At 38.1% G+C, this 25996-nt stretch overlaps 1 protein-coding gene across 2 annotated transcripts in view; it reads left to right on the forward strand.

The window, feature by feature from the left end:
* timeless (timeless circadian clock) overlaps positions 1 to 25996 on the forward strand; it is a 56562-nt gene that overhangs the window by 18537 nt on the left and 12029 nt on the right. For both annotated transcript variants that reach the window (XM_039747322.1, XM_039747323.1), the window contains exons 7-13: positions 1792 to 1947; positions 6444 to 6577; positions 7120 to 7207; positions 7715 to 7891; positions 8096 to 8313; positions 25363 to 25466; positions 25668 to 25837. In XM_039747322.1, the coding sequence (XP_039603256.1) occupies positions 1792 to 1947; positions 6444 to 6577; positions 7120 to 7207; positions 7715 to 7891; positions 8096 to 8313; positions 25363 to 25466; positions 25668 to 25837 (1047 nt within the window). The remainder of the gene's footprint in view (positions 1 to 1791; positions 1948 to 6443; positions 6578 to 7119; positions 7208 to 7714; positions 7892 to 8095; positions 8314 to 25362; positions 25467 to 25667; positions 25838 to 25996) is intronic.

Raw genomic sequence — 25996 nt, forward strand, 5'->3', positions numbered from 1 at the left:
AAGATTCACGTCTCCCTGCTGATAACTACAGCCTTTTTATTTAATCCACGGCTTCTCCGCTGTTTTATTGTTCATTTATTACGATTATAGTTATTGTGTAGGTGTTTTAGACTTACAGTACATTGTTCAGATACCCATTTCCTTTTTCATTCCAACCATACCCGCATTAACATGTCTATCGAGGTGATCACCATCGATCAAAGAAATGTCACTTACTGTTATCGATGAAACTGCTTGTATACTTAAAACGCTTGACAGATGCCGAATGTCACTTCAACCCAAGTCCTACAAATACTGTCGTAATTGAAACAAACCATGAAACTCAAACCGATTAGGACAGCAGCAATCCAAGCTCTGAGATTTGAAACAAGATTACTGTTCACATGGCCAACTGTACGTTGCATGCTTAAGAGTAAGCTCAGCGCACAGCTTGGTCATATTACAACCGGAGGGCCGAACTCACAATGTGGTATACAAAGAGATCTTTAACAAATAATTATTGGTATATTTTCCCTCAGTTTAAAAAGGTTTAATTTTCTTCTTAATAAAAATTTTAAGGCAGTACTTCGCCGCTGCAAGCGTGGGTATTTTGCTATATATAGATATAGATATAATGTGTGTGTATGTGTGTGTATATATATATAGATATAGATGTGTGTGTATGTGTGTACAGTATGTATGTGTGTATATATAAACTGCTCAAAAAAATTAAAGGAACACTTTGAAAACACATCAGATCTCAATGGGGAAAAAGAAATCCTCCTGGATATCTATACTGATATAGACTGGGTAATGTGTTAGGAACAAAAGGATGCCACATCGTTTGATGGAAATGAAAATGATCAACCTACAGAGCCCTGAATTCAGATGCCCCAAAAATCAGAGTGAAAAAATTATGTGGCAGGCTAGTCCTTTTTGCCAAAATTTAATTGCAGCAACTCAAAATTGTACGCAGCACTTTGTATGGCCCCTGTGTTCTTGTATACATGCCTGACAACGTCGGTGCATGCTTCTAATGAGATGACAGATGGTGTTGTGGGGGATCTCCTCCCAGATCTGTACCAGGGCATCACTGAGCTCCTGGACAGTCTGAGGTGCAACCTGGTGGCATTGGATGGACCAAAACATAATGTCCCAGAGGTGTTCTATTAGATTTAGGTCAGGAAAGTGTGGTGGCCAGTCAATGGTATCAATTCCTTCATCCTCCAGGAGCTGCCTGCATACTCTCACCACATGAGGCCAGGAATTGTCGTGCACCAGGAGCCACTGTACCAGCATAGGGTCTGACAATGGGTCCAAGGATTTCATCCTGAGAAGAAGAGATATATATATATATATATGCCAGCAACTCTCATAACAGTGACAAAACAATTACATTAACGATCATGTTACGTTATTTTCAAGATGTTTTCTTTTTCATTACTTCTTTAACACACTACTTCTCCGCTGCGAAGCGCGGGTATTTTGCTAGTACTCTATATAACAAGAATGGCAGGTGCTACCATTTCCAGGTAAGAGGCTCTAAGCAGCATACTATATGTATGTTTCACACATAAAAAATGTTTAAAAATTATATGATGGTTTATCAGTTGGAGGTTGGTTTGTGAACGTCTTTGTTTTGCTGGTGATTGTGAATGAGACGGTAAAATGGATATGAAAATGTAAATGGAGTTACTACCTCAGGCTAGCTAAATTTAAATGACAGAAGAGCAAATGTTACGATATTCTCATGTTATGTGTCTACAATTAAAGATCACTTTGCCAATCATATATCATATCTCTCCCGACTAGAGTGTAGATGATGATGCCAGTGTCCATGACAAGCTGTTGTGGGCTATTCATATTAGTGGAATGGATGACCTCATTAAATTTCTGGGAAGCTGCCCAAGTGAGCAACAGTGGAGTATGCATGTACTGGAGATCATCTCATTGATGTTCAGGGATCAGGTAAATGGGGAAGTGCCACTTCTTGGCTACATACTTTTGTCCGGGGCGTTTGAACTTTTTTGAAACTCCATCTTTGCACTAAAATTGATGAAGATTGTATGTATGTATGTATATATATATATATATATATATATATATATATATATATATATATTAAGTGCAAAATTCTTTTCTTTCTTTTTCCTCTTTTAAAGACTATATTGGTAACAGATATCTCTATCTTTTAACCTTAAAGCGCCACTGCATGGGGGCTTGATGTGCTTTGGGCGTGCTCTGTCTCTGGGTATGTCAGAGGACTGGGACTGCATGAAGTGGGTTTTAGCCTCACCTGGGGAGGCAAAAAGGGAGGGTGGGGGTTAAGGGGAAGAGAAAGAGAGCAGGCTTGATCTATATCTAATCTATCATCTCAATCTTTATAATTATAACTATCAACGTAATAATAAGCTGCATGGCAACAACTCTTGGGGGAATAGGAAATTAAGACCTAAACTATTTCACTTCCAGTTAAGACTATAATATGACACCAAAAACTCAGAATCAGTGTCTCCATGATGGGACAGTTAACTTCGTAAGCTGGAATGTTAAAGGCCTGAATCACGAATTAAAGAGAAAGAAAGTACTTTCTCACCTAACAGGTCTAAATGCTAAAATAGTATTTTTACAGGAAACCCACTTACTAAGTAAGGATCAGTTCCGGCTGCAAAAAGACTGGTCTGGCCAAATGTTCCATTCTAGTTTTACAAAGAAAACTAGAGGGGTGGGAATTCTCATACATAGAACAGTACCATTTGTAGCATCAGATGTAGTATTGGATCCTGAAGGGAGATATGTGATGGTCATGGGAGACTTATCTAACTGTAAAATGATTTTGATAAATGTTTATGCACCTAATGTTGATGATAAGGAATTTATACAAAATTTATTTGCATCCATTCCCAATCTGAACACTCATAAACTTATAATGGCTGGGGACTTTAATTGTGTTCTAAATCCACTTTTAGATAAGACTTCCTCCACAGGGGAACGCAACTAACACCGCAAAGATAATTACAAAGTTTATAACTGATCACAACTTATCAGATCCCTGGAGGTTTTTAAACCCAAATTCAAGAACATATTCTTTCTACTCACCAGTACATCATTGCTACTCAAGGATTGATTACTTCTTTATAGATAATAACTTCTTGCCTAAGATTAAATCTTGTAAATACGATGCTATTGTTATTTCAGACCATGCTCCGATGATCTTGGAGCTGAAATTACTAAGCCCCATACACTCACCCGCAGATGGCGTCTCAATCCGCTTCTATTAGCTGACGAGAATTGTACTGAATTTATATCCAAACAAATTGAATTCTTTCTAGAGACAAATACATCCCCTGAGATCTCTGCAGGAATACTCTGGGAAACTCTTAAGGCCTTCTTAAGAGGACAGATTATCTCATATCTTTCCCACAGAAATAAATCCGAGCGAAGAAAGTAGCAGAGATAAAAGCGAAATTACTAAAATAGATGAAGAACATGCCAGACTACCAAGCGAGACTCTACATAAGAGGAGGCAGGCTCTACATTCAGAATTAAACCTCTTGACAACTAAAGAAACCGAACAACTAATTTACAAATCCAGACATCATTATTATGAACATGGAGAAAGCTAATAAGCTTTTAGCGCAACAAATTCACAAGCAAGAAGTGCGCAACGCAATCTCGGTAATTACTAACACGAATGGAGATAAAATCATCGAACACAAAAATATAATGTACACTTTTAGAGACTACTATAAATCCCTATATACTACTGAGTTTAAAGAAGACAATATACAATCTAATGCATTTCTGGATAAATTACAGATACCACAAATTGACGGTATTAGTGTGGAGGAGCTCGATAAACCTCTGTCATTATCAGAATTACTGGATGCTATAAAGTCACTCCAAGGTGGAAAAGCAGCAGGCCCTGATGGCTACCCTGCAGAGTTTTACAAGAAATTCTCCGCTCAGCTAGCTCCCTCCTATTAGCAACATTTACAGAAGCCAGAGATAACCAATCTCTTCCACAAACCTTTCGCCAAGCACTAATCACTGTCTTTCCAAAACAAAATAAGGACTTATTACAATGTGCATCATACAGACCAATTTCACTTCTGAATAACGACGTTAAAATACTCTCTAAAATCATAGCTAGAAGGATGGAGAAAGTGCTCCCTCAATAATATCACAAGACCAAACTGGATTTATTAGGGGCCGACACTTATCTTCAAATCTTGACGCCTGTTTAATGTAATATACTCACCAACTAAATCAAACACCCCAGAAATATTATTATCATTGGATGCAGAAAAAGCATTCGACATGATTGAATGGAAATACCTTTTACTATTTTGGAGAAGTTTGGGTTTGGCCCAACATTTGTGCATGGATTAAATTACTGTATACTAACCCAGAAGCTTCAGTTTGCATCAATAACATTTGCTCAGACTACTTTAAACTAGAGCGTGGCACAAGACAAGGATGCCCTTTGTCACCACTGCTGTTTGCAATTGCCATTGAACCACTGGCAATACATTGTCGAAATACTGATCAGATAAAGGGGATTAGCAGAGAAGGACTGGAACAGAAAATCTCATTATATGCAGATGACATGGTACTGTATATATCGGACCCAGAAAATTCTGTGCCTGCAGTCTTAGCAGCACTCACAGAATTTCAAAAGCTCTCTGGTCTCAGAATTAATCTGAATAAAAGTGTACTCTTTCCGGTGAATTCAAGCATATAATATTAGATTAGACACCCTTCCTTTTATCATTGCAGAACAGTTTAAATACCTCGGGTAAACATCACAAGTAAACATAAAGCTCTTTATCAACAAAATTTATGTCTGTATGGAAAAAATTAAACAAGACTTGCATAGATGGTCAACCCTTCATCTCACACTAGCTGGAAGAATTAACACTGTTAAGATGAATATTCTTCCTAAGCTCCTTTTTATTTCAAAACATACCAATATACATTAATAAATCGTTCTTTAAGCAATTAGATTCAACAATAACCTCATTTATTTGGAATTCTAAACATCCACGCATCAAAAGAGCGACCCTACAAAGACAAAAGGCAGAAGGCGGCATGGCTCTACCTAACTTCCAGTTTTATTACTGGGCAAATATACAGTCGATAAGAACCTGGACACAAATAGAAGAACATACACAGGCATGGACCGCAATAGAAGTAAAATCCTGCAGTACTTCTTTGTATTCCTTGCTTTGTGCTCCAATAAACACACGTTATCGGCAATACACTAATAACCCAATTGTGCTCCACTCACTTAGAATCTGGAACCAATGTAGAAAGCATTTTAAGACGGAGAAGCTTCTTTCTGTGGCACCCTGCAAAAGAACCACCTCTTTCAACCCTCACAAACATATGCAGTTTTAATATCTGGAAAAATTTGGAATTAACTTGCTTAGAGATCTTTATATAGACAACGTCTTTGCATCCTATGAACAATTACATTCCAAATTTAACATTCCAGCTACAAATTTCTTTCACTATCTTCAAATCAGGAACTTTGTTAAACAGAACCTTCCAGATTTTCCTCATCTTGCACCCTCATCCACGCTGGAAAAATTATTGCTCAATTTCAAGGAGTTAGACTCCATCTCTACAATATATAAAATCCTTTTACAATCCCTTCCTTTCAAAGATCCAAGAGGACACTGGGAAAATGACCTCTCAATTAATATATCAGAAAAGGAGTGGAAAGTAGCAATGCAGAGAATTCACTCAAGCTCCATATGCGCCAAGCATACAATTATACAACTCAAAATTATATATCGAGCACATCTGTCTCGACTAAAACTCTCAAAATGTTTCCAGGGCATGATCCAACCTGCGAGCGTTGCAACCAAGCCCCAGCCTCACTAGGTCACATGTTCTGGGCCTGCTCCAAATTAACATTATTCTGGACAAAAATTTTTAATTACCTCTCAGACAGTCTTGGACTCACAATCCCTCCTAACCCATTAACAGCTGTGTTTGGGGTTCTTCCAGAGGGTCTTAAAGTGGAGAAAGACAAACAAACTGTGATTGCATTCACTACACTGTTGGCACGCAGACTTATTCTGATAAACTGGAAGAACCCAAACTCTCCTCTTTTAAGTCAGTGGGAAACTGATGTGTTATATTATTTAAAATTGGAAAAAATCAAATACTCAGTTAGAGGATCTGTGCAGACTTTTTCAAAACATGGCAGGATCTAATCAGTAATATTTTGAAATGATTTTATAAAGCACAGAGAATTTGTTGATTTAGGTATTTTTAAAAGCCTTAAATTTTACACGTTTGGCTTGCTCTCTCTCTCAAGGGTGGGGATCGATCTGTTCTTAGCATAATTCTTTTTTTTTTGTAAAACTTGATTGCTATGTATTGATTGTAATAAAATTAATAAATAAATAAATAAATATGAAACTCCATCTTTTTTCATTTCGTTTTTATTTCAGATTCCAGAGCAGCTTTCTAGTGCTGGGCAGGCACGTTCAGTTAAGGAAAAGGAAAAGGATACTCAAGATCTGGAAATCCTGAGACAGAAGGAGATAGCAGAAAAGAGAAATCGCATACTGCAAAGAGGAACACGGTAATTTTTATTTTTAGATAGTTTATGTAAACCATACATAGTTAATACTCTGATAGTAGTCCTTTATAAATGGGTCAGCAGGCTTACAGTTCCAAATTTTCTCTTCCAAAAACTATTTCTTGATAGCAATTATATAAAATATTGGTACCTGAAGGCATGTGAAAGAACATCATAAACATTTAATCATTTACTTTATATAACTTTGTACTATTCACTCACTAGCTTAATCTGGATTAACTTTTGCTAGAGAAGGTGCAATAACAACTGCGGCCATCCTATCCTCAGTCAAAGTTTCCAGATTCTCCTGGGTACAACCTAGACTTTTGTAGACCAGTAGAGAGAGAGAGAAAGCCACTTCAGCATGTTTTAGGTCTGGCCCTTCATCTTTACTTGATTTACCTTGCGTGGTGTGTTTCCATTTGGAAGTTTCAACCATTTCATCTGGCTCTTTTTGGTTTGAAAAAACCATGCTTCTGTTCTGAGATCCTTTTGATATTCTTTTTTCCCCTATATTTAACTTAAACTTTACTTCTTGCATTTAGGCATTCTCGGTTTGGTGGCTCCTATGTTGTTCAGGGTCTAAAGTCTATTGGGGACAAAGACATCATCTACCACAAAGGACTGCATAATGTGAGTTTTTTGTTTTGTTTTTCTTTTTTTGAGTATAGAGAAATAAGGCAGAATAGAATTTATAGAATGTGAAATAATAATATAATAATAATACACTGTACTTGCAGGAAGGTAGTTTAAAAAAAAAAAAATCAAACAATTACTTGACGGGTTTGGAATTTGCATAGCATTCACTCTGAATAAACCGCTGAGAATTAAGATAAACAGAAGTCAAATTTTAAAGTGCTTTGAACCTGCGTAAACAGTGTTCAGTAACAATTATGCCGCACGATTTATATACAGTTGTAATATTTCCTCCATGCATTTTTCTGATTTTTGTCTTTTTTTCTTCATCATATAAAGCATTTTGAGCTACATCATTTGTATGAAAATGTGCTATATAAATAAATGTTATGTAAGGAAAATGATTAGTTTACTGCAAATATTTAGTAGTGCTCAGTACAGAAGGAAGTTGCTGCTTCTCTTTGTCATTAATGCTTGATGTATGGTCTCTGTACCTTTTTATAGTTTAAAAATTACAGCCATGACACTGGTAAAGAAATTCGCAAAGTCCCAAAAAGACAGCAGATGGCCAGAGATGCTGAAATGAAACGACGATCCGCTCTTAATGTGCGCATCTTTCTTAAGGAGTTTTGCATAGACTTCCTGGAAAACTGCTACAATCGTCTTATGTATCAAGTCAAGGTGGGTTACTTTATATCAAATATAATTTAGTATCACAACATTAAAAGGCAATCCTGGCTCCCAGAATGCAGTGCTAGTCTCTTGATGGCACATACTTCAGCTAAGTTGTTTAAGTTGCTTGAAAAGGATTGTTGCTCAGTAGTCCCTGGCGGGGCCAAATTTAAATTCCTTTTATCAAATGCTTAATTGATTGCAACCTTTTAGGACAATCTGATTCGGGAGCGGGCTGAACAACATGATGAAACTTACTACCTGTGGGCAGTATCCTTCTTCATGGCATTTAACCGATGCCACCACTTCAAGCCAGAGTTGGTATCCGAAACTGTGTCCATTCGAACTTTTCACTTCATTGAGCAAAACCTCACAAACTACTATGAGATGATGTTGACAGATCGTAAAGAGGCTCTATCTTGGGCACGCAGGTAGGTTAATTAGCATTGTTCTGCCATGACAGAATTTGATGAATAGGTGCTTTTCACATTTCTGAATTTTTTCCTCTGGGAGGCGGTTGGATGCGGTGAAGTGATGCAGTCATGGCCAAAATTATCGGCACCCCTGGAATTTTCCCAGAAAATGCACCATTTCTCCCAGAAAATTGTTGCAGTTACTAATGTTTTGGTATACAGGTGTTTATTTCCTTTATGTGCATTGGAACAACACAAAAACATAGAAAAATAGCCAAATCTGACATCATGTCACACACAACTCCAAAAATAGGCTGGACAAAATTATTGGCATCTTTTCAAAATTGTGGGTAAATCGTTTTATTTCAAGCATATGATGCTTGTTTGAAATCACCTGTGGCAAGGAACAGGTGCTGGAAATATAGCAATCACACCTGAAGCCAGTTAAAATGGAGAAAAGTTGACTCAACCTTTCTGTTGTGTGTCTGAGTGTGCCACACAAAGAAGAGGAGAGAATTGTCTGAGGACTTGAGAACAAAAATTGTGGAAAAATATCAACAATCTCAAGGCTACAAGTCCATCTCCAAAGATCTTCATGTTCCTTTGTCCACTGCGTGCAACATAATCAAGAAGTTCACAACACATGGCACTGTAGCTAATCCCCCTGGACGTGGACGGAAGAGAAAAATTGATAAAAGACTGCAACGAAGGATAGTCCGAATGGTGGACAAACAGACCCAATCAACTTCAAAACATATTCAAGGTGTTCTGCAGACTTAGGGTGCAACGGTGTCAGCTTGAACTATCCGTCGACATCTGAACGAAATGAAACGCTATGGCAGGAGAGCCAGGAGGACCCCACTGTTGACACAAACATAAAGCCAGACTGGAGTTTGCCAAAATGTACTTGAGGAAGCCAAAATCCTTCTGGGCGAACGTGCTGTGGACAGATGAGACCAAGGTAGAGCTTTTTTGGTAAAGCTCATCATTCTGCTGTTTACTGAAAACGGAATGAGGCCTACGAAGAAAAGAACACAGTACCTACAGTCAAACTTGGTGGAAGTTCTAAGATGTTTTGGGGATGTTTTGCTGCCTCTGACACTGGATGCCTTGACTGTGTGCAAGGCATCATGAAATCTGAAGACTACCAAAAGATATTGGGGCGCAATGTAGGGCCCAGTGTCAGAAAGCTGGGTCTGCATCAGAGGTCATGGGGGACAATGACCCCAAACATACCTCTAAAAGTACCCAGAAATGGTTGAAGACAAAGTGCTGGAGAGTTCTGAAGTGGCCAGCAATGAGTCCGGATCTAAATCCGATTGAACACTGTAGAGATCTTAAAATTGCTGTTGGGAGAAGGCACCCTTCAAATCTGTGAGACCTTGAGCAGTTTGCAAAAGAAGAGTGGTTGGAAATTCCAGTTGAGATGTGTAACAAGCTTGTTGATGGTTATTGGAAGCGCTTGATTTCAGTTATTTTTTCCAAAGGGCGTGCAACCAAATATTAAGTTGAGGGTGCCAATAATTTTGTCCAGCCCGATTTTTGAGTGAAATGTCAGATTTGGCTTTTTGTCTGTTTTTTTTTTGTGTTTCAATGCACGTAAAGGAAATAAACATGTGTATACCAAAACATTTGGGTGAAAATTCCAGGTGTGCCAATAATTTCAGCCATGACTGTAAATGCTCTTTTAGATATCCAAAACAATGTTTGAATTTCAAATGAGGAGCTTCTGTAATTTTCCTCTTTGTTCAGATTGTAAGCCATAACTTCCTTATCTACAGTTTTAATGCAGTTGAAATGCAGCAGAAAATGAATCCAAGCTATCAAAGGAGATGAAGGACCAAAATATGTTGTTTCATGACAGCATATATTTGTAGCTACTGCTTCATATTTAATGACTACATAGAGTCTCTATGTGCCCGCTTTAAGACTGATGCTATGCCAAGCCTTTTAAGCGGGAACAACTTTGGTGTACCTTACTGAGATGTTAATTAACTTTTGAAAGGGCAAATGCTCATCTTGGTGCTAATGAGCTAGAGTATGTGCAAATGAAAACAAAACACCAGCGCCCTTTTCCAAGGAAGACAGCTATATGATGGTACCTGATCCTAGTTAGCATACACAATTTAACATAACTGGAATGAGATTCCATTTTTTTTCTGACTAGCAAGATTAACTGGTTTAAAATCACATGTAACTCTGCATTTTCATTGGTTTCATGGAAGGAACTTAATGACTCCTTTGACCTTATAGTAAACACAATTACATGCAGACTAACTTTCACTAATCCTCGTAGCATAAAATTTCCCCTTGCACAAGTTGAAAGTTCAAATTACTTTTTAAAAAATACCTTAAATTTATACAGATCCTCTTTCTTCCTCGCATCACTCTCTTGAACACTATTGTGAATGTTTAACACTGAATTATGTATACAACAAACTTGCAAAACCTTTTGAAACAATACAGAGGTAATAGTCACTAGGAAAATATATCAATCAGATATGGTAAATTTATAAGATACAGCTAATTCAGTTATTTATTCTGTATTAAAACATATTGATGTTTCTTGAAACCCAGAGAAATAACATTTAAGGATAAGTTATGTATTTTTGAAAGTTATTTCTTTTCAAATATGGTATAATATATAATTTACCATTCAGAACTGGGTTCTAAAGTAAGGCGTTTTCTGTAAGGCTTAAAAAATACATAGCCAGTCCTTGTGTTTTATAGTGGATGTTATGGGGCACAGGACACTTGGAAAATAAACCTAAGGAAGTTGTTGAGCAATAGTCTGTCTTGAGATTACACACACATTGTAAAATAGCTTATATATGTAATTTTTGAACAAAAAAATCAATATTATGAGATTCAGCCATTTTTAAAGAAGACCAACTAAGTACACTATATTAGTGCTTGTGTTCATTTGCAAGAACCTTTTACCCCCAGGGGTGTGATTTTTGTCTCAAAAGACAAAATTACAGAAACTGTGCTCCTTTCTTGGTATTATTTTGATTTATTTCCATACTTACGGGAGGAATCTTCCCAGGAAGTCCTCTTTCATCACACAGGGAAATAGAAAATGTAACCTTACCTCAAGAAAATAGTATCCGGAATATTTGATAGTTATTATTATTTCTAGATCTCTACTGTTTTCACAAACCTGTGTTGGAAACGCGGAAGGCATGTTTTCTTATATTGAAATTTTTGCCACTTAAAGAGGACATATTCGGTAAATGTTTAGACTTTAATTTTCCAGAGGTGCCCTGTGTCCCATAGGTTCCATTATGAAACTCCAGGACAGGCTTTTTTTTTTTTTTTTTATATACATTTTTATAAAAGGCTTAACTGTAGTACACAAGTTTGCGTGACAAATGCATACATGCCATGTTTGTGAAGAAATAACTGACTTAAAAACTACCAAATTTATCCTTGAAGTATAAAAAATTAGCTAGCAGTTAGCATTCTGGTATAGAAAAATTACAAAAATTACTTTGGTAATTATGAAGGAGTACCTTCATGAAAGATGTATTGCCTGTTCATCACAGGTTATTTTAAATCTCTAGTCTTTTGACTGAGATCTTTATTTATTTTAAAGCACATCTCACCAAATCTCATGGTGCCATGTGAAACCCAGATTCACAAATGCATAGTGCAGCATATATTTCTTTGCTTGAAGATTACATCAGTTGTTCCCTTCCCAACAACATTTCTTTACTTTTCACCTGATTCCAAGTCTAATCACTTGTTGCTACCTACACTCTAATGAATCGCCCTGTGTTTTGTATGCTGGAATGAACACATTATTTCCAGGAATCCTTCATTCTCACACAATCTTGGTGCACAAGTCTGTCAAAAATTCAACACCGTGACCTTCTGCCGTTTTCAGAATTTGACACCACTGCATCAGGGCACACTGCTTTTCCTATCTTCATGTTTGTCCGCAGTTTTGAAGCATCCTCTTTCAGATGCTTACAGTTCATTCTTTCTGTTCTCTCACATTGAACATCATTATGCCATTCGTTATTCATATTCATATATTCTTCATTCAGGTATCCTTAAACCCTTTTACTATCAAACAAGATATTCCGTTCAGCATTATTCAAGCAGATAACATCTACAACATCCTTCCTTTCTTTTGCCGTCAGCTTCACAAATTCAGTTTTCTTTCCTTCATCATACTGCAGCTCACTTGCAAACAAACCCCTGTCCATTGGCTTTTCATATTTTCATACTGCTTTTCTAACATTTGGTTTTACTTTGCTTACTACTTTTCTCTCTGTCACCTTTTGCCTTTGATATGTTGGTCTGTTATATAGATGTTTATCTGGAACAGCCAGGCACTTGTCTGACATCCATGGTACTAAATGAATTTTGGTCAAAGAGGAACAGGTCTATAGAAACCACAGTGGAACATATTATGCAACCTTCATGCCAATAGTAACTTTTTTGTTTCATTAAATTTAAAATGCATTGGCACATTTAGAGCATACACAATGAGTCAACAAGATTAATGAGCAAGAACAAGTGAGAACTTTTATTAATAAACCAAAAGAAAACTGTGTATGCCTCATTTTAACTCACAGATGGCTGCATTAAACCCCAAAACCTTTCTGCTTTACCACAATTCTAATAAACCTTACATTGTTATGTTACTGCTGTGGCAAGTATCAAGGGTCATTTTTATGCTTTATTTTTTTAGTTAACATAATTTTGTTAGATTTCTCAAAACTTTTTTATCATTTAAATGTAAATACCTATTCTCTGTCTTTAATTTCTCCTTATTTTCTTAACCATCTGCTAATTAACAAAGGTATTAAAATCACAGAGAAACCAGCAATTTATACTAATAAAAGGCAAAGCACTCACTGACTCATCACTAATTTTCCAACTTCCCGTGTAGGTAGAAGGCTGAAATTTGGCAGGCTCATTCCTTACAGCTTACTTACAAAAGTTGGGCAGGTTTCATTTCGAAATTCTACGCGTAATGGTCATAACGGGAACCTATTTTTTCGTCCATATACTATAATAGACTTCTGCTCGATGCCCATGGGAGGCGGAGTTACGCCTCCCACGTAATTTAATGCCTACCCATATAAGGCCGTCCGTCAGCGGCAATCCAATAGAAACACTGCCGCTAAATATTCACGGGTGAAGAACTGTGCTTATGCAGAGGAAGATGAGATGGTCAGGGTGGTGTTTGGCACAAACTCAGCGAAACTGCGAGAGAAACTTTTAAGTGCCGGGTCTTAGCTAACATTAAATACAGCCGTGGACATCGCACGAGATGGCACCAGCACAGCTGTGAACCTTCGATGCATGTACACCGAGCGGCTCAAATGAAATGACACAGTGCACAGACAAAAAGCAACAGTTCCAAAGAGTGCTGAACAAAAACCGAATTACACAATTGAGAAGGCAGCACAAAAATATGAAGCGTGTCATACATACAAGCATATTCATAAGTGCAGCTACTGCGGAAACGAAGCACACGGTGGAAAAAGTAAAGGAAGACAGTGTAAAAAAAAAAAAAAAACCTCATGCATGCAGTGTGTCACGTCTCAGATAAAGAAGACAAGCTGTTTATTGATGCAGTAAGAAACGAATCGATGAATGAAACCTGTTATCTTTACAACGATTGACAAACACGGAATGTAACTTGAACACAACACATCCTACAAATACGAACCTGATTGAAAGAAATAATGATAATCAAATCCTTGATGACAGCAACACTCATAACACTCACAAAACAATTACTGTATATTGAGTATTTCACAATCTGCTCAGTTACTGGGATTTTCACGCACAACCATTTCTAGGGTTTACAAAGAATGGTGTGAAAAGGGAAAAACATCCAGTATGCGGCAGTCCTGTGGGCAAAAATGCCTTGTTGATGCTAGAGGTCAGAGGGGAATGGGCCAACTGATTCAAGCTGATAGTAGAGCAACTTTGACTGAAATAACCACTCGTTACAACTGAGGTATGCAGCAAAGCATTTGTGAAGCCACAACCTTGAGGCGGATGGGCTACAACAGCAGAAGACCCCACCGGGTACCACTCATCTCCGCTACAAATAGGAAAAAGAGGCTACAATTTGCGCAAGCTCACCATAATTGGACAAAGACTGGAAAAATGTTGCCTGGTCTGATGAGTCTTGATTTCTGTTGAGACATTCAAATGGGAGTCAGAATTTGGCGTAAACAGAATGAGAACATGGATCCATCATGCCTTGTTACCACTGTGCAGGCTGGTGCTGGTGGTGGTGTAATGGTGTGGGGGATGTTTTCTTGGCACACTTTAGGCCCCTTAGTGCCAATTGGGCATCGTTTAAATGCCACGGGCTACCTGAGCATTGTTTCTGACCATGTCCATCCCTTCATGACCACCATGTACCCATCCTCTGATGGCTACTTCCAGCAGGATAGTGCACCATGTCACAAAGCTCGAATCATTTCAAATTGGTTTCTTGAACATGACAATGAGTTCACTGTACTAAAATGGCCCCAACAGTCACCAGATCTCAACCCAATAGAGCATCTTTGGGATGTGGTGGAACGGGAGCTTTGTGCCCTGGATGTGCATCCCACAAATCTCCATCAACTGCAAGATGCTATCCTATCAATATGGGCCAATATTTCTAAAGAATGCTTTCAGCACCTTGTTGAATCAATGCCCCGTAGAATTAAGGCAGTTCTGAAGGCGAAAGGGGGTCAAACACCGTATTAGTATGGTGTTCCTAATAATCCTTTAGGTGTATGTGTATATATATAAAATATGCCAGCAACACTCATGACAATGACAACACAATTACATTGTCAATCATGTTACGTTATTATTAAAATGTTTCTTTTTCATTACTTCTTTAACACACTACTTCTCCGCTGCGAACCGTGGGAATTTTGCCAGTTTACCATATAGCTCTGTGGTTCTTAAGCTGAATCCAAGGCCCCACTGTGGCTGCAGGTTTTGTCCCAGCTAATGTTTGCTTTTAGTTGGATTCCTAACCTTAATTTATCACAATTTCTATGTTTTGGTCACTTTGCTAAAAATTAGTAAACCTAGTTTTTCAATTTATAAAGTATTGCAAGCATTTGTGTTTGTTACTGTTTTTATCTTTGATTTTTGTGCTGTTAATCATCACTATACATGTATTTGTTTGTTTGTTTGTGTGCATTCTAGTTTCTTATGCTATTAGGTTTAAGCTTTAAGTCCTTTCTGGTTATATACTGTAGTAATGGACATGCTAGCTACTAGAAGTTGCAACTTTTCAGTGTTATTCACTCTGGTGTTTCCTTCGCTTATAGTTAACTAGCAAAATACCCGCGCTTCGCAGCGGAGAAGTAGTGTGTTAAAGAAGTTATGAAAAAGAAAAGGAAACATTTTAAAAATAACGTAACATGATTGTCAATGTGATTGTTTTGTCACTGTTATGAGTGTTGCTGTCATAAAATATACTAATAACTATCTGTTAAGGATCTCTTTGTATACCACGTTGTCGGTTCAGCAGTCCGGTTGTAATATGACCAAGCTGTGCACTGAGATTACTTTTGAGAATGCAACGTATAGTTTTTTTCCAGGAGGAAAGCAATGTTGTCTCAAATCAATGGCAGCCTTTTGTAGGGTGTGTTCCTGAGACTTATTACTTGTCATCGCGAAGCAGAGCCTTACTGGAAATTTGAGGCATTTGGATGGATGGGAGAATCAGAGGGTATAACGGTGATGCGAGTGTGGCGCTCTGCTGTTTTTTTGTGTAGCTGCCTTCACACAGCTTCTCCGCTGCTTTATAAACGAACACCATATAAGGCCGTTGTTTCTCCTTGCTGCGCGGTTCTGTACTGTTTTATTCATTTATTACGATTCTTAAAGTTATTGTGTAGCTATTCGAGACTTACTTTACTGTTCAGGTACCCATTTTCTTTATTCAATCCACAGCTTGTATGCTATTTTTTTGTTCGTTTATTATGATTATAGATACAGTATTTGATTCCCTTCTTTAGCTGACTGCCTGCTCATATAAGGCGCTCCGCTGGTTTTTTGTGAAGCAGCCTTTACACAGCTTCTCCGCTGTTTTATAAACGAACGACATATAAAGCCATCCTTTTTCCTTGCTTTGCCAAGGAAGCTGCCTTTTTATTTAATCCACAGGTTCTCCACTGTTTTATTGTTCATTTATTACGATTATTATAGTTCTCTTTATATATCACGTTGTCAGTACAGCATTCTGGTTGTAATATGACGGAGCTGCGCAAGCTCACTCTTGAGAATGCAACATATAGTTGTCCAGGACAAAAGCAATCTTGCCTGAAATCAATGGCCTCCTTTTGTAGGGTCTGTCCCTGAGACTTATTACTTGTCATCGCGCAGCAGAGCCTTACTGGAAATTGGAGGCATGTGAATTGAAATGGGAGATCAGAGGGTATAAAGGGGATGCGAGGAATACATTGAGTGTGGAGAAACTCTAGAGACAGCGTGTGTATTAACTTGTGGATTTTTCTGTGAGTATTTGGTGGCAGCGTGACGAAGTTGCTTCCACAAGACCGCATTAGCTGTGGAGCTCAACTCGGAGCATATTCTTTTCCTACCTTGTCAATTGTGTAATGCGTTTTTTGAACAGGTTTGATGCATGGAAGTGATCACTCGTACTGCGTTCCGTCAGTTCACGTGAGCTGCTCTCTTGTGTGATGTTGCGATGTCCACGTCTTTATTTAATGTTAGCGAAGACCCGGCACTTAAGTTTCTCACTTCAGCAATTTTAACTCCGTTACAAAGTGATCCAAAGTCTTGTTTATACCTCGTGTCTTCTCATTAAACTTGTATCTCGCGAATAAAGTATTTGGCGTTTTTCTTCAGCGCTCTTTGGGAGCTCTTCCTTCTTTTCTATGTACTGTGGTCACAGTCAGTTCACGTGATTACATGGGAGGCGTGATGATGTCACACGCAGCTCCGCCCCCCACGGCCATTAAGCTAACGTCCATTACAGTATATGGAGAAAAATAGGTTCCAGTTATGACTATTGCACGTAGCATTTCGAAATGAAACCTGCCCAACTTTTGTAAGTAAGCTGTAAGGAATGAGCCTGCCAAATTTCAGCCTTCTACCTACACGGGAACTTGGAGAATTAGTGATGAGTGAGTGAGTGAGTTAGTGAGGGCTTTGCCTTTTATTAGTATAGATTGTCATTGTTGGATTACAATTAAGGGGGCAAGCTTCACAAAAAATAAAGCGAAAATGACAGGAAAAGAGTAAGGTATGTAAAACTATGACAAAAATACAAATATTTCCATATTTCTTATAAATGTAAATTGCCCCTGCGGTGGGCTGGCGCCCTGCCCGGGATTTGTTTCCTGCCTTGCGCCCTGTGTTGGCTGGGATTGGCTCCAGCAGACCCCCGTGACCCCGTAGTTAGGATATAGCGGGTTTATAACAGAAGCCAATAATGACCAATGTTGTACAATAGTAAATGATGTGAAAAGTGACCATGGGGGGGGGATCAAAGAAATTAAAAAAAAATCATTGTGCATAATCCACATATTAATTATGCACTTTTTACTTTTTTTTTTACTAAAATATTGCTAAATGGATACTTCTGAAATAATTCGCCCACATCATTAAAAAGAGACTAAATCCTCATGGATTGTGTCTTTGAATTGGAGACCGCATTCTTGACCAAAGAATGTGGAGTAGAGGTGGGTCTTCAATTCAAAAAGTCAGTCACATGTTTATGATGTGCACTGATAATTCCAAATATATCCATTCAACAATATTTTAGCCAGAAAGTATGTGTTTTACATGTTTTGAACAGGTGACTGGATAACTGACATATGGATTAAGTTACATATGTAATATTGGGTTTGTTTTTCTTTTTTCCATGGATGTTTCTCACATTGTTTGCTGTTGTACGGCATTGGTCACTACTGGCTTCTATTATGTTAAAGTTATTTATTTCCATTCTGCATAAAAAATATGAGATTAAATTATTTTCTTGGCATCAGTACAAAGTACATGGGTTAAGTATTGTATCAAAAAATATTTTGGGTGGAGTATTTCTTTAAGAAAAACTAATGTAACTTGATCCCATTTGAAGTTATGTGCTCATCCTTAATTATGCATTTTAATAAAATATTTGTAATTAAATTGAATAAAAGAAGTGGAAAAACTTTATCAGTCTGCTTCAGTTCATAAGTCATTTGGGCGTTACCACCTGTGGATACTAAAATCATTTAGTTTCATGCAGCTGGTGATGTGCTCCACTTCTGCTGCATTACTGTTATCAGGCTTCATACTGTTTTAGTATCTTCATGACCAAGGGGTTATTGTGGATCATAGGCTGGAATCCAGTGCTTTGCAATGCAAATCCTGCAACAGTGACTAGATAATAGTTTAAGTAAAATAAATGTAATAATTGTAATGCAGTGTTCTCTCTAGCATCCTTTAGCCGGGCGCTTCGCCCGGGTAATTTAGTTGATTACCCGGCTGTCCTCTCGCATGACATTGTGAGATGACAGCTGCAGATCTGCAGGCACAGGCAGATCTAATGATCTGCAGTGATGGCAAGGAACGAGCGGGCAGGTGGGCAAATATTGCTAAACCTAATAGCGTGGGCGAGACGGAGAAGAATTCACAAGCAGAGTATGGGGAGGTAGGGTTTTGAGAGCGGGCTGAACATGATAATAGCGCAGGTGTAGCAGCTTAATACAGTAGCAAGGAGTATGGAGAGGTGGGCGGGCACTAGGGGGCTGTACATGCTAATAGCGGAAGTGGAGCGGCCGTGCACAAGCAAAGAGGATGTGGAGGTGGGTGGGTAAGAGAAGTACTGATAAAATAAAAAGTGTAGTTGAACCAGCCCGTCAGATATCAGAAAAAAGGCGCCAGGAAGTGATATCTCTGGTCTCAGCGTCAGTGCAGTCTGTATAGTGCGGCTGAGCGTACAGCAGCTCTCTTCTTGTGCAGTACATAGCAAATACACCCACACACACACACACACACATATATACACTGCTCACAAAAATTAAAGGAACACTTTAAAGAAACACATTAGATACATCAGATCTCAATATGAAGTTGGATATCTATACAAATAACGACAGGGCAATGTCTTAGGAACAAAAGGATGCCAAGTCTTTTAATGGAAATAAAAGTTTTCTGCCTACAGAGGGCTCAATTGTGTAGACACCCTAAAATCAGAGTGAAATGAAGATGTGGCAGGCTAGTCCATTTTTTTAAAAAACTTAATTTCTGCTTACTCAAAATGCTTTTCAGTATCTTGTGTGGCCCCACGAGCTTGTATGCATGCTTGACAACGTCGGGCATGCTCCTAATGAGACGACGGATGGTGTCTTGTGGCATTTCCTCCCAGATCTGTATGAGGGCATCCCTGAGCTGTTGTACAGTCTGAGGAGCAACTTGGGTTTAAGTCAGGGGATCGTGAAGGCCATTCAATTGTTTCAATTCCTTCATCCTCCAGGTACTGCCTGCATACTCTTGCCACATGAGGCCGGGCATTGTCATGCATTAGGAGGAAACCAGGACCTACTGCACCAGCGTAGGGTCTGACAATGGGTCCAAGGATTTCATCCTGATACCTAATGGCAGTCAAGATGCCGTTGTCTAGCCTGTAGAGGTCTGTGAGTTGCTCCATGGATATGCCTCCAAGATCATCACTGACCCACCACCAAACCAGTCATGCTAAACGATGTTACAGGCAGCATAATATTCTCCACGCCTTCTCCTGACCCTTTCACGTCTTTCACATATACTCAGGGTGAACCTGCTCTCATCTGTGAAAAGCACAGGACGCCAGTGGTGGACCTGCCAATTCTGGTATTCTATGGCAAATGCCAATTGAGCTCACCGGTGCTGTGCAGTGAGCACAGGGTGCAGTAGACATTTGGGCCCTCAGGCAACCCTCATGAAGTCTGTTTCTGATTGTTTGGTCAGAGACATTCACACCAGTGGCCTGCTGGAGGTCATTTTGTATGGCTCTGGCAGTGCTCATCCTGTTCCTCCTGCCCAAAGGAGCAGATACTGGTCCTGCTGATGGGTTATGGACCTTCTATGGCCCTCTCCAGCTCTCCTAGAGTAACTGCTTGTCTCCTAGAATCTCCTCCACGCCCTTGAGACTGTGCAGGGAGACACAGCAAACCTTCTGGCAATGACACGCATTGATGTGCCATCCTGGAGAAGTTGGACTACCTGTGCAACCTCTGTAGGGTCCAGGTATCGCCTCATGCTACCAGTAGTGACACTGACTGTAGCCAAATGCAAAACTAGTGAAGAAACAGTCAGAAAAGATGAGGAGGGAAAAATGTCAGTGGCCTCCACCTGTTAAACCATTCCTGTTTTGGGGTCATCTCATTGTTGCCCCTCTAGTGCATCTGTTGTTAATTTCATTAACACCACAGCAGCTGAAACTGATTAACAACCCCTCTGCTACTTAACTGACCAGATTAATATCCCATAAGTTTCATTGACTTTATGCTATACTCTGATTAAAAGTGTTTCTTTAATTTTTTTGAGCAGTATATATATATATATATATATATATATATATATATATTAGTTGTTTGAGCATTAGGTGTGTTCTGTGTGCAAAAATCCTTGTATCACTCACTGTGGTTCCTGTTTTAAAGTGACCCCATCTGCCGTTCTTATATTTGGACCTGCGTCCATATTGCAAAACGTGTGCAGAAACCCTTGCAGCACACAGTGTCCTGAGCAAAAGTTTTGTCACTGAATTGATGAGGGTTTTGTACGGAAGCGTATTAGGGCCACGGTGAAGGAAAAAAAAATACGGACAAAGTGAAGAAAAAAAACTATGTCGAGATGTTGACTTTATACTGGACATTTCCACTTTAATCTTGACTCTTATGACAAGAATAAAGTTGACATGTTGCTACATAACTTATGACAGGGTTTGAGAAAATCTAGTAAATTAAACATTCATTTTAAGATGAAGTTTAGTTTACGATATTTGACTTTAATGACAGACTACGAGAATAAAGTCAACATGTCGAATTTAATCTTGAGATAAATGGCGAGAATAAAGTGGAGATGTTGACTTTATTCTCGACATAAGCGTCGAGATTAAAGTGGAAATGTCGAGAATGCATACCGGCCGTGGTGCAAGTGTGAATTGAATATCCAACAGGCTCTCCTTTTCCCATTCAAAAGTCTTATTCATAGGTACTTTAATTTTTTTTCAAACGTTTTACAAAAATTAGCAAAAAGTGTTGAGAAAACAACACTGCTTAGTTATTTCAGAAAAGAGACGTCACAATCTAATGAAGGTGCGGTGTCAACTCCTCATGTGGTAGTTTCAGACAAAGACATTGCAGAGGATGGCCATCAGAGGAAGTCTCTTCAGCACACACTCTGCCAATTGATAAATCTAAGCACCGCATATCCGGCATAAACAAACAATGGTTTAAAGATTTTGATTGGCTAATGTTAAAAGAAAATGTTATGTGGTGCTCATTGTGCATGAAATACTCAAACACACACCCCCCCAGGAGGGGTTACTTTGGGTAAACATGCCATACACAAGAATTTGGAAAAAAAAGCTTGCTGGACTATGAAAAAAGTAAAACGCACATTGAGTCTTCTGCTGACCTTTTTTTTTTTTTTTGGAAAGCGTGTACTAGAGCAAAGAGGGATGTCTTAGCATCAGAAATAAAATCTTAACATACTGAAAAATATACACACAGAAAAGTTTTTCAGTATTCTGTGTGATGAAACCACAGATATCTCAGATGTAAAACAATTATTTACATTAAATATGTTTGCCAGGTCATTAAAGAGGTCAGAATTAGTTTTGTATCAACCCGCAATATGATTGATGGCAAAGCGGAGATTTTAACCAACACACTGAGTAAGACTATGAACACTCTAGGCTTGAAAACTGCTAATCTGGTTGGACTAGGGTCAGATGGAGTGGCTGTTATAATTGGGAAACAAAAAGGTGTGGCAAAACTGCTTAGAGATAGAACATCTGGGCTCTTGGTCAACTGCCACTGTGTAAACCGCCGATTGGCCCTTGCAAGTGTCCAAGCAGCAGCTGCTGTACCTTATTTAACAAAACTGAACATCTTAAGGCAGCTATTCTATTTCTTCCAAAATTCTTCAGTTAGGATGGCTGGTTTAATGGAAATTCAAAATATTCTGAACATTCCCCAGATTAAGCTGAAAATGGCCAATGACACTAGATGGCTGTCTGATGACTTTGCAGTACAGTCACTACGACAGTGTACGATGAGTGATCTCCTTATAGTGCCCAGATCCTGGGGGCTTTGATTATAGGAAAGCTGCAGACAACTGGGCCTCTAGGAAGAAAAGAAGAATAAATATTTAACTGGACACCTTCTGCATATGCAAGTTGGCTTTGAAGAATATTTTTAAAATTTTCTTCATTAGGTTTCCTATGCTTTTTTTTATTTTTTTTATTTTCACTTTTCTTCCCGACAGCGACAATACTTGTGCCTCTTGGTTTATGTCATAACAATTGTTATTTAAAATTTGTTAGGGTGGCAGGATCCTGAATTGGATACTTCTTAAATTTAATAAAAATAAGTGTCAAACCTTAAAAAAGGAAGTCATATTGAGCTTTGGAAAATAATAATAATAATTAAGTAATAAAAATAGTGCAATTTTAATTTTCCCCACCACCAAATTTCCCCATCCTGCCCCACCCGGCTACTTTTTCTTTCCACCCGGCTAGAAAAAATTTCTGGGGAGAACACTGGTAATGTGGAATGCTAACATGTGATTGTTGGAACATAGATGGTCTGTTAAATCTTTGATATAAGCAAATTAGTCCTTGGTCTGGAACACTTAAATGTACCACTCACTTATTTAAAAAAAAAAAGAAAGAAAAACATTTTCTTTTGATTGGATCAATACATTGCTTATTTGTTATGTTTTGATATTTTTAATAAAAAAAAGGAATTTCAATCTATACACTGCTTAATCTGTTGTTGTTCTGGTATTGGCAAGTCTAAACTTTCACTATTTTAATAGGATACAATTTTTAATCTTGTATGTTTTGTAAAATGCTTCTATTTGTTTATAACATGTACTAAACTTCAGTAGGTGGGGAGGCACCAATTGCTCCTTTAAAATAAAAATAAAAAAATTCTACTGTGGTCTTAGCAGTCCTGTTCCCAGCTGCAGACTTCTTCTGTTCTTGTTATATTGACATTCGTCACTTGCCACTCGCGTGATGGATCTGAAATCTTATTTGGTTTTGAGTTTTATTTTTCCAAATTCTGGAACTTCAGTTTCTGTACATGTTCTTGCATTTCTTTATGCCTCTGACTTAAATATCTCCTACAACCAAGTGATGTGATTGACAACCTTCTCTAGGCATCACCTTTACATGTTTCACCAAGCAAGATCAGCTATCCTCACCAATAAATATTCTGTTGTGCTCCATACAGCAGATACATATGTCACCAATTAGTTTCCCTCCTTAAACATGTTGTTGCATACAGCCATTTTCATCACATCAACCGAGCACATTAATCCTCTTAGCCTTTACATTTCTGGTACTGAATCTAAACCATAGTTTGACTCCTTCATAAGCATCAATACTGACTCTAACATATCAATTTAAGTTATTAACCGCTACATTCACCTCCCACTGGAGTACGCCAGATGTCCCCTTCATAAGCCCATCCCAAAGCATCTCCTGTCAATCAGTTCTACCAACTTTTGGGGCATATACCAAGACTATATTCCTTATTGGCTTACCAACAGTCATCTTTAAAACTTTGCCTCCACCACTTTATGTTTATGGCACAGTTGCACCAACACCAGCATTACATTCAATGCTCCCCTGCCAGAAAAAGTTGTATCTCTGAATATAACCACTTAGTATTCTAACACCTTTACCTGTCCATCGTGTCTGCTATATATTGAAAATGTCTACTCTCCTTTCATTCAGAACTTCCATCACTATGCCTAATTTTTCCCTTTTATATCTCTCAAGTTGCTTTCCTTATACTCTATCCTTCAGACCTCTTACTCTGTACTTCTCCTCCCTCTCCCTTCAGTCCAAACTGATCTACAGTGCCTCAGGCATTGGACCATCACAGATTTCCTAGAATGCATTATCACTACCTAACATTTTGCAGTCCACAAATCACAGTGCCACATTTTGGCACTTGCACTGAGGTGTATGCATATCTTTAAATAAGTTTTCTTTAAAGTTTAATGTGCCCTATTTCTAAAAGATTTATGTGCCATTTTGGCATAAATTAATTTTGTCCATAGATGGAATCTCCAGAAATATGTCTGTTTAGGATGATATTCTAAAATAGTATAATCAGCAAATATTTTATAGGAAATGGTTTGTAGGTGGCTCTGTGCTGCTACAGCTTAACAGAGGCAGTGCTTGCCTTTTGACTGTATGAAGTTTGTGTGTTCTGCCTGTGTCTAGTTCAAATTGTCTCTATATGAGTATGGGTGTGTACATGAGTAAGGTCTACAATACACTGGTGCTCTAGCTAGAGCTGCATTGTAGCCTGGGTAGTGGCCTACATTGTGCACAGTGTTTCCAGGAGGGTTTCCAGCTTGCACAATCCTGAATTAAATGAACCAAGTCAGGGAATGTTATGTAATGTCATGTTTGTCAGATACTGTATTGGCATCAAATGTTGTTAAGAAGTGTGACGATAGATGTGCCTGTTTTAAATTTACAAGGTTTTTGTCATTTTCAGATGTTCTTAAAAAGTCTTATAGTTTTGCTTTCTTCTGAGTCATTTTAGACTATGACAAGTTTAAATATGCATATTACCTTAATAAAGCTGTTGATTGAAGTTTCAATACAGTAAAGCATATAATCATGAAGGAGCAAACATGTTTATATGCTTCTGAAATTAGTCTCTTGGAAAGTAACAAAAAATAGTGCTGCAAATGAAGCCTAAGCATCTTATTTAATGAAGTGATATTTATCTTGAGCATTTGTTGGTTCCTTTGCTTTGATACATCTTTTTAATGAGTTTCTTTATTATTGTTCTCAACTTATCATGTAAACATTTGAATTTCATGTTTGGCTTGTCCTTGATTTTCCAGAATGCATTTGGCCTTAAAAGCTTATCAAGAACTTCTGAAAACTGTTAGTGAAATGGACCAATCCAAAAATGAGAATGTCCGGGAAAGTGCTGGAGTAATAAAAAGTAATTTCTTGCTACATTATTGTTTACTTAAATATAGCTTGTGTGTCTAGGTCACTGTGATCATAATTTGCAATTCATTTAATTCATAATATGGAACTTCTAATAAAAATATGGAACCTATCTTAAAATTATTATTTCAATTAATATATTTGTGCATTTATTCCTTTTACAGTGTCATAACATTTATTTTTTCTTCATTAGGTAACATCTTCTATCTTATGGAATATAGAGAGATCTTCCTCACATTGTTGCGCAAGTTTGATGAAACAAAACAACCACGCTCTTATCTTAAAGACCTAGTAGAGACCACTCACATCTTTGTGCGAATGCTTGAACGCTACTGCAAAGGGCGTAGTAACCTCATAGTGCAGGTTTGGCTACTTTACTACATTTATGAACTGGACTCTCTGTATTCCATTCAGCTTTAGGGGAAATGGCATTGAGGAGCAGGCATTGGATTTATGTAATCTGTGCATCCACATAAGTGGAGTGTATATGAGTGTTCATGGTGTGCAATACAAAGAGGCAGG

This window comes from Polypterus senegalus, chromosome 3 (genome assembly GCF_016835505.1).
Source record: "Polypterus senegalus isolate Bchr_013 chromosome 3, ASM1683550v1, whole genome shotgun sequence".
NCBI lineage: Eukaryota > Metazoa > Chordata > Cladistia > Polypteriformes > Polypteridae > Polypterus > Polypterus senegalus.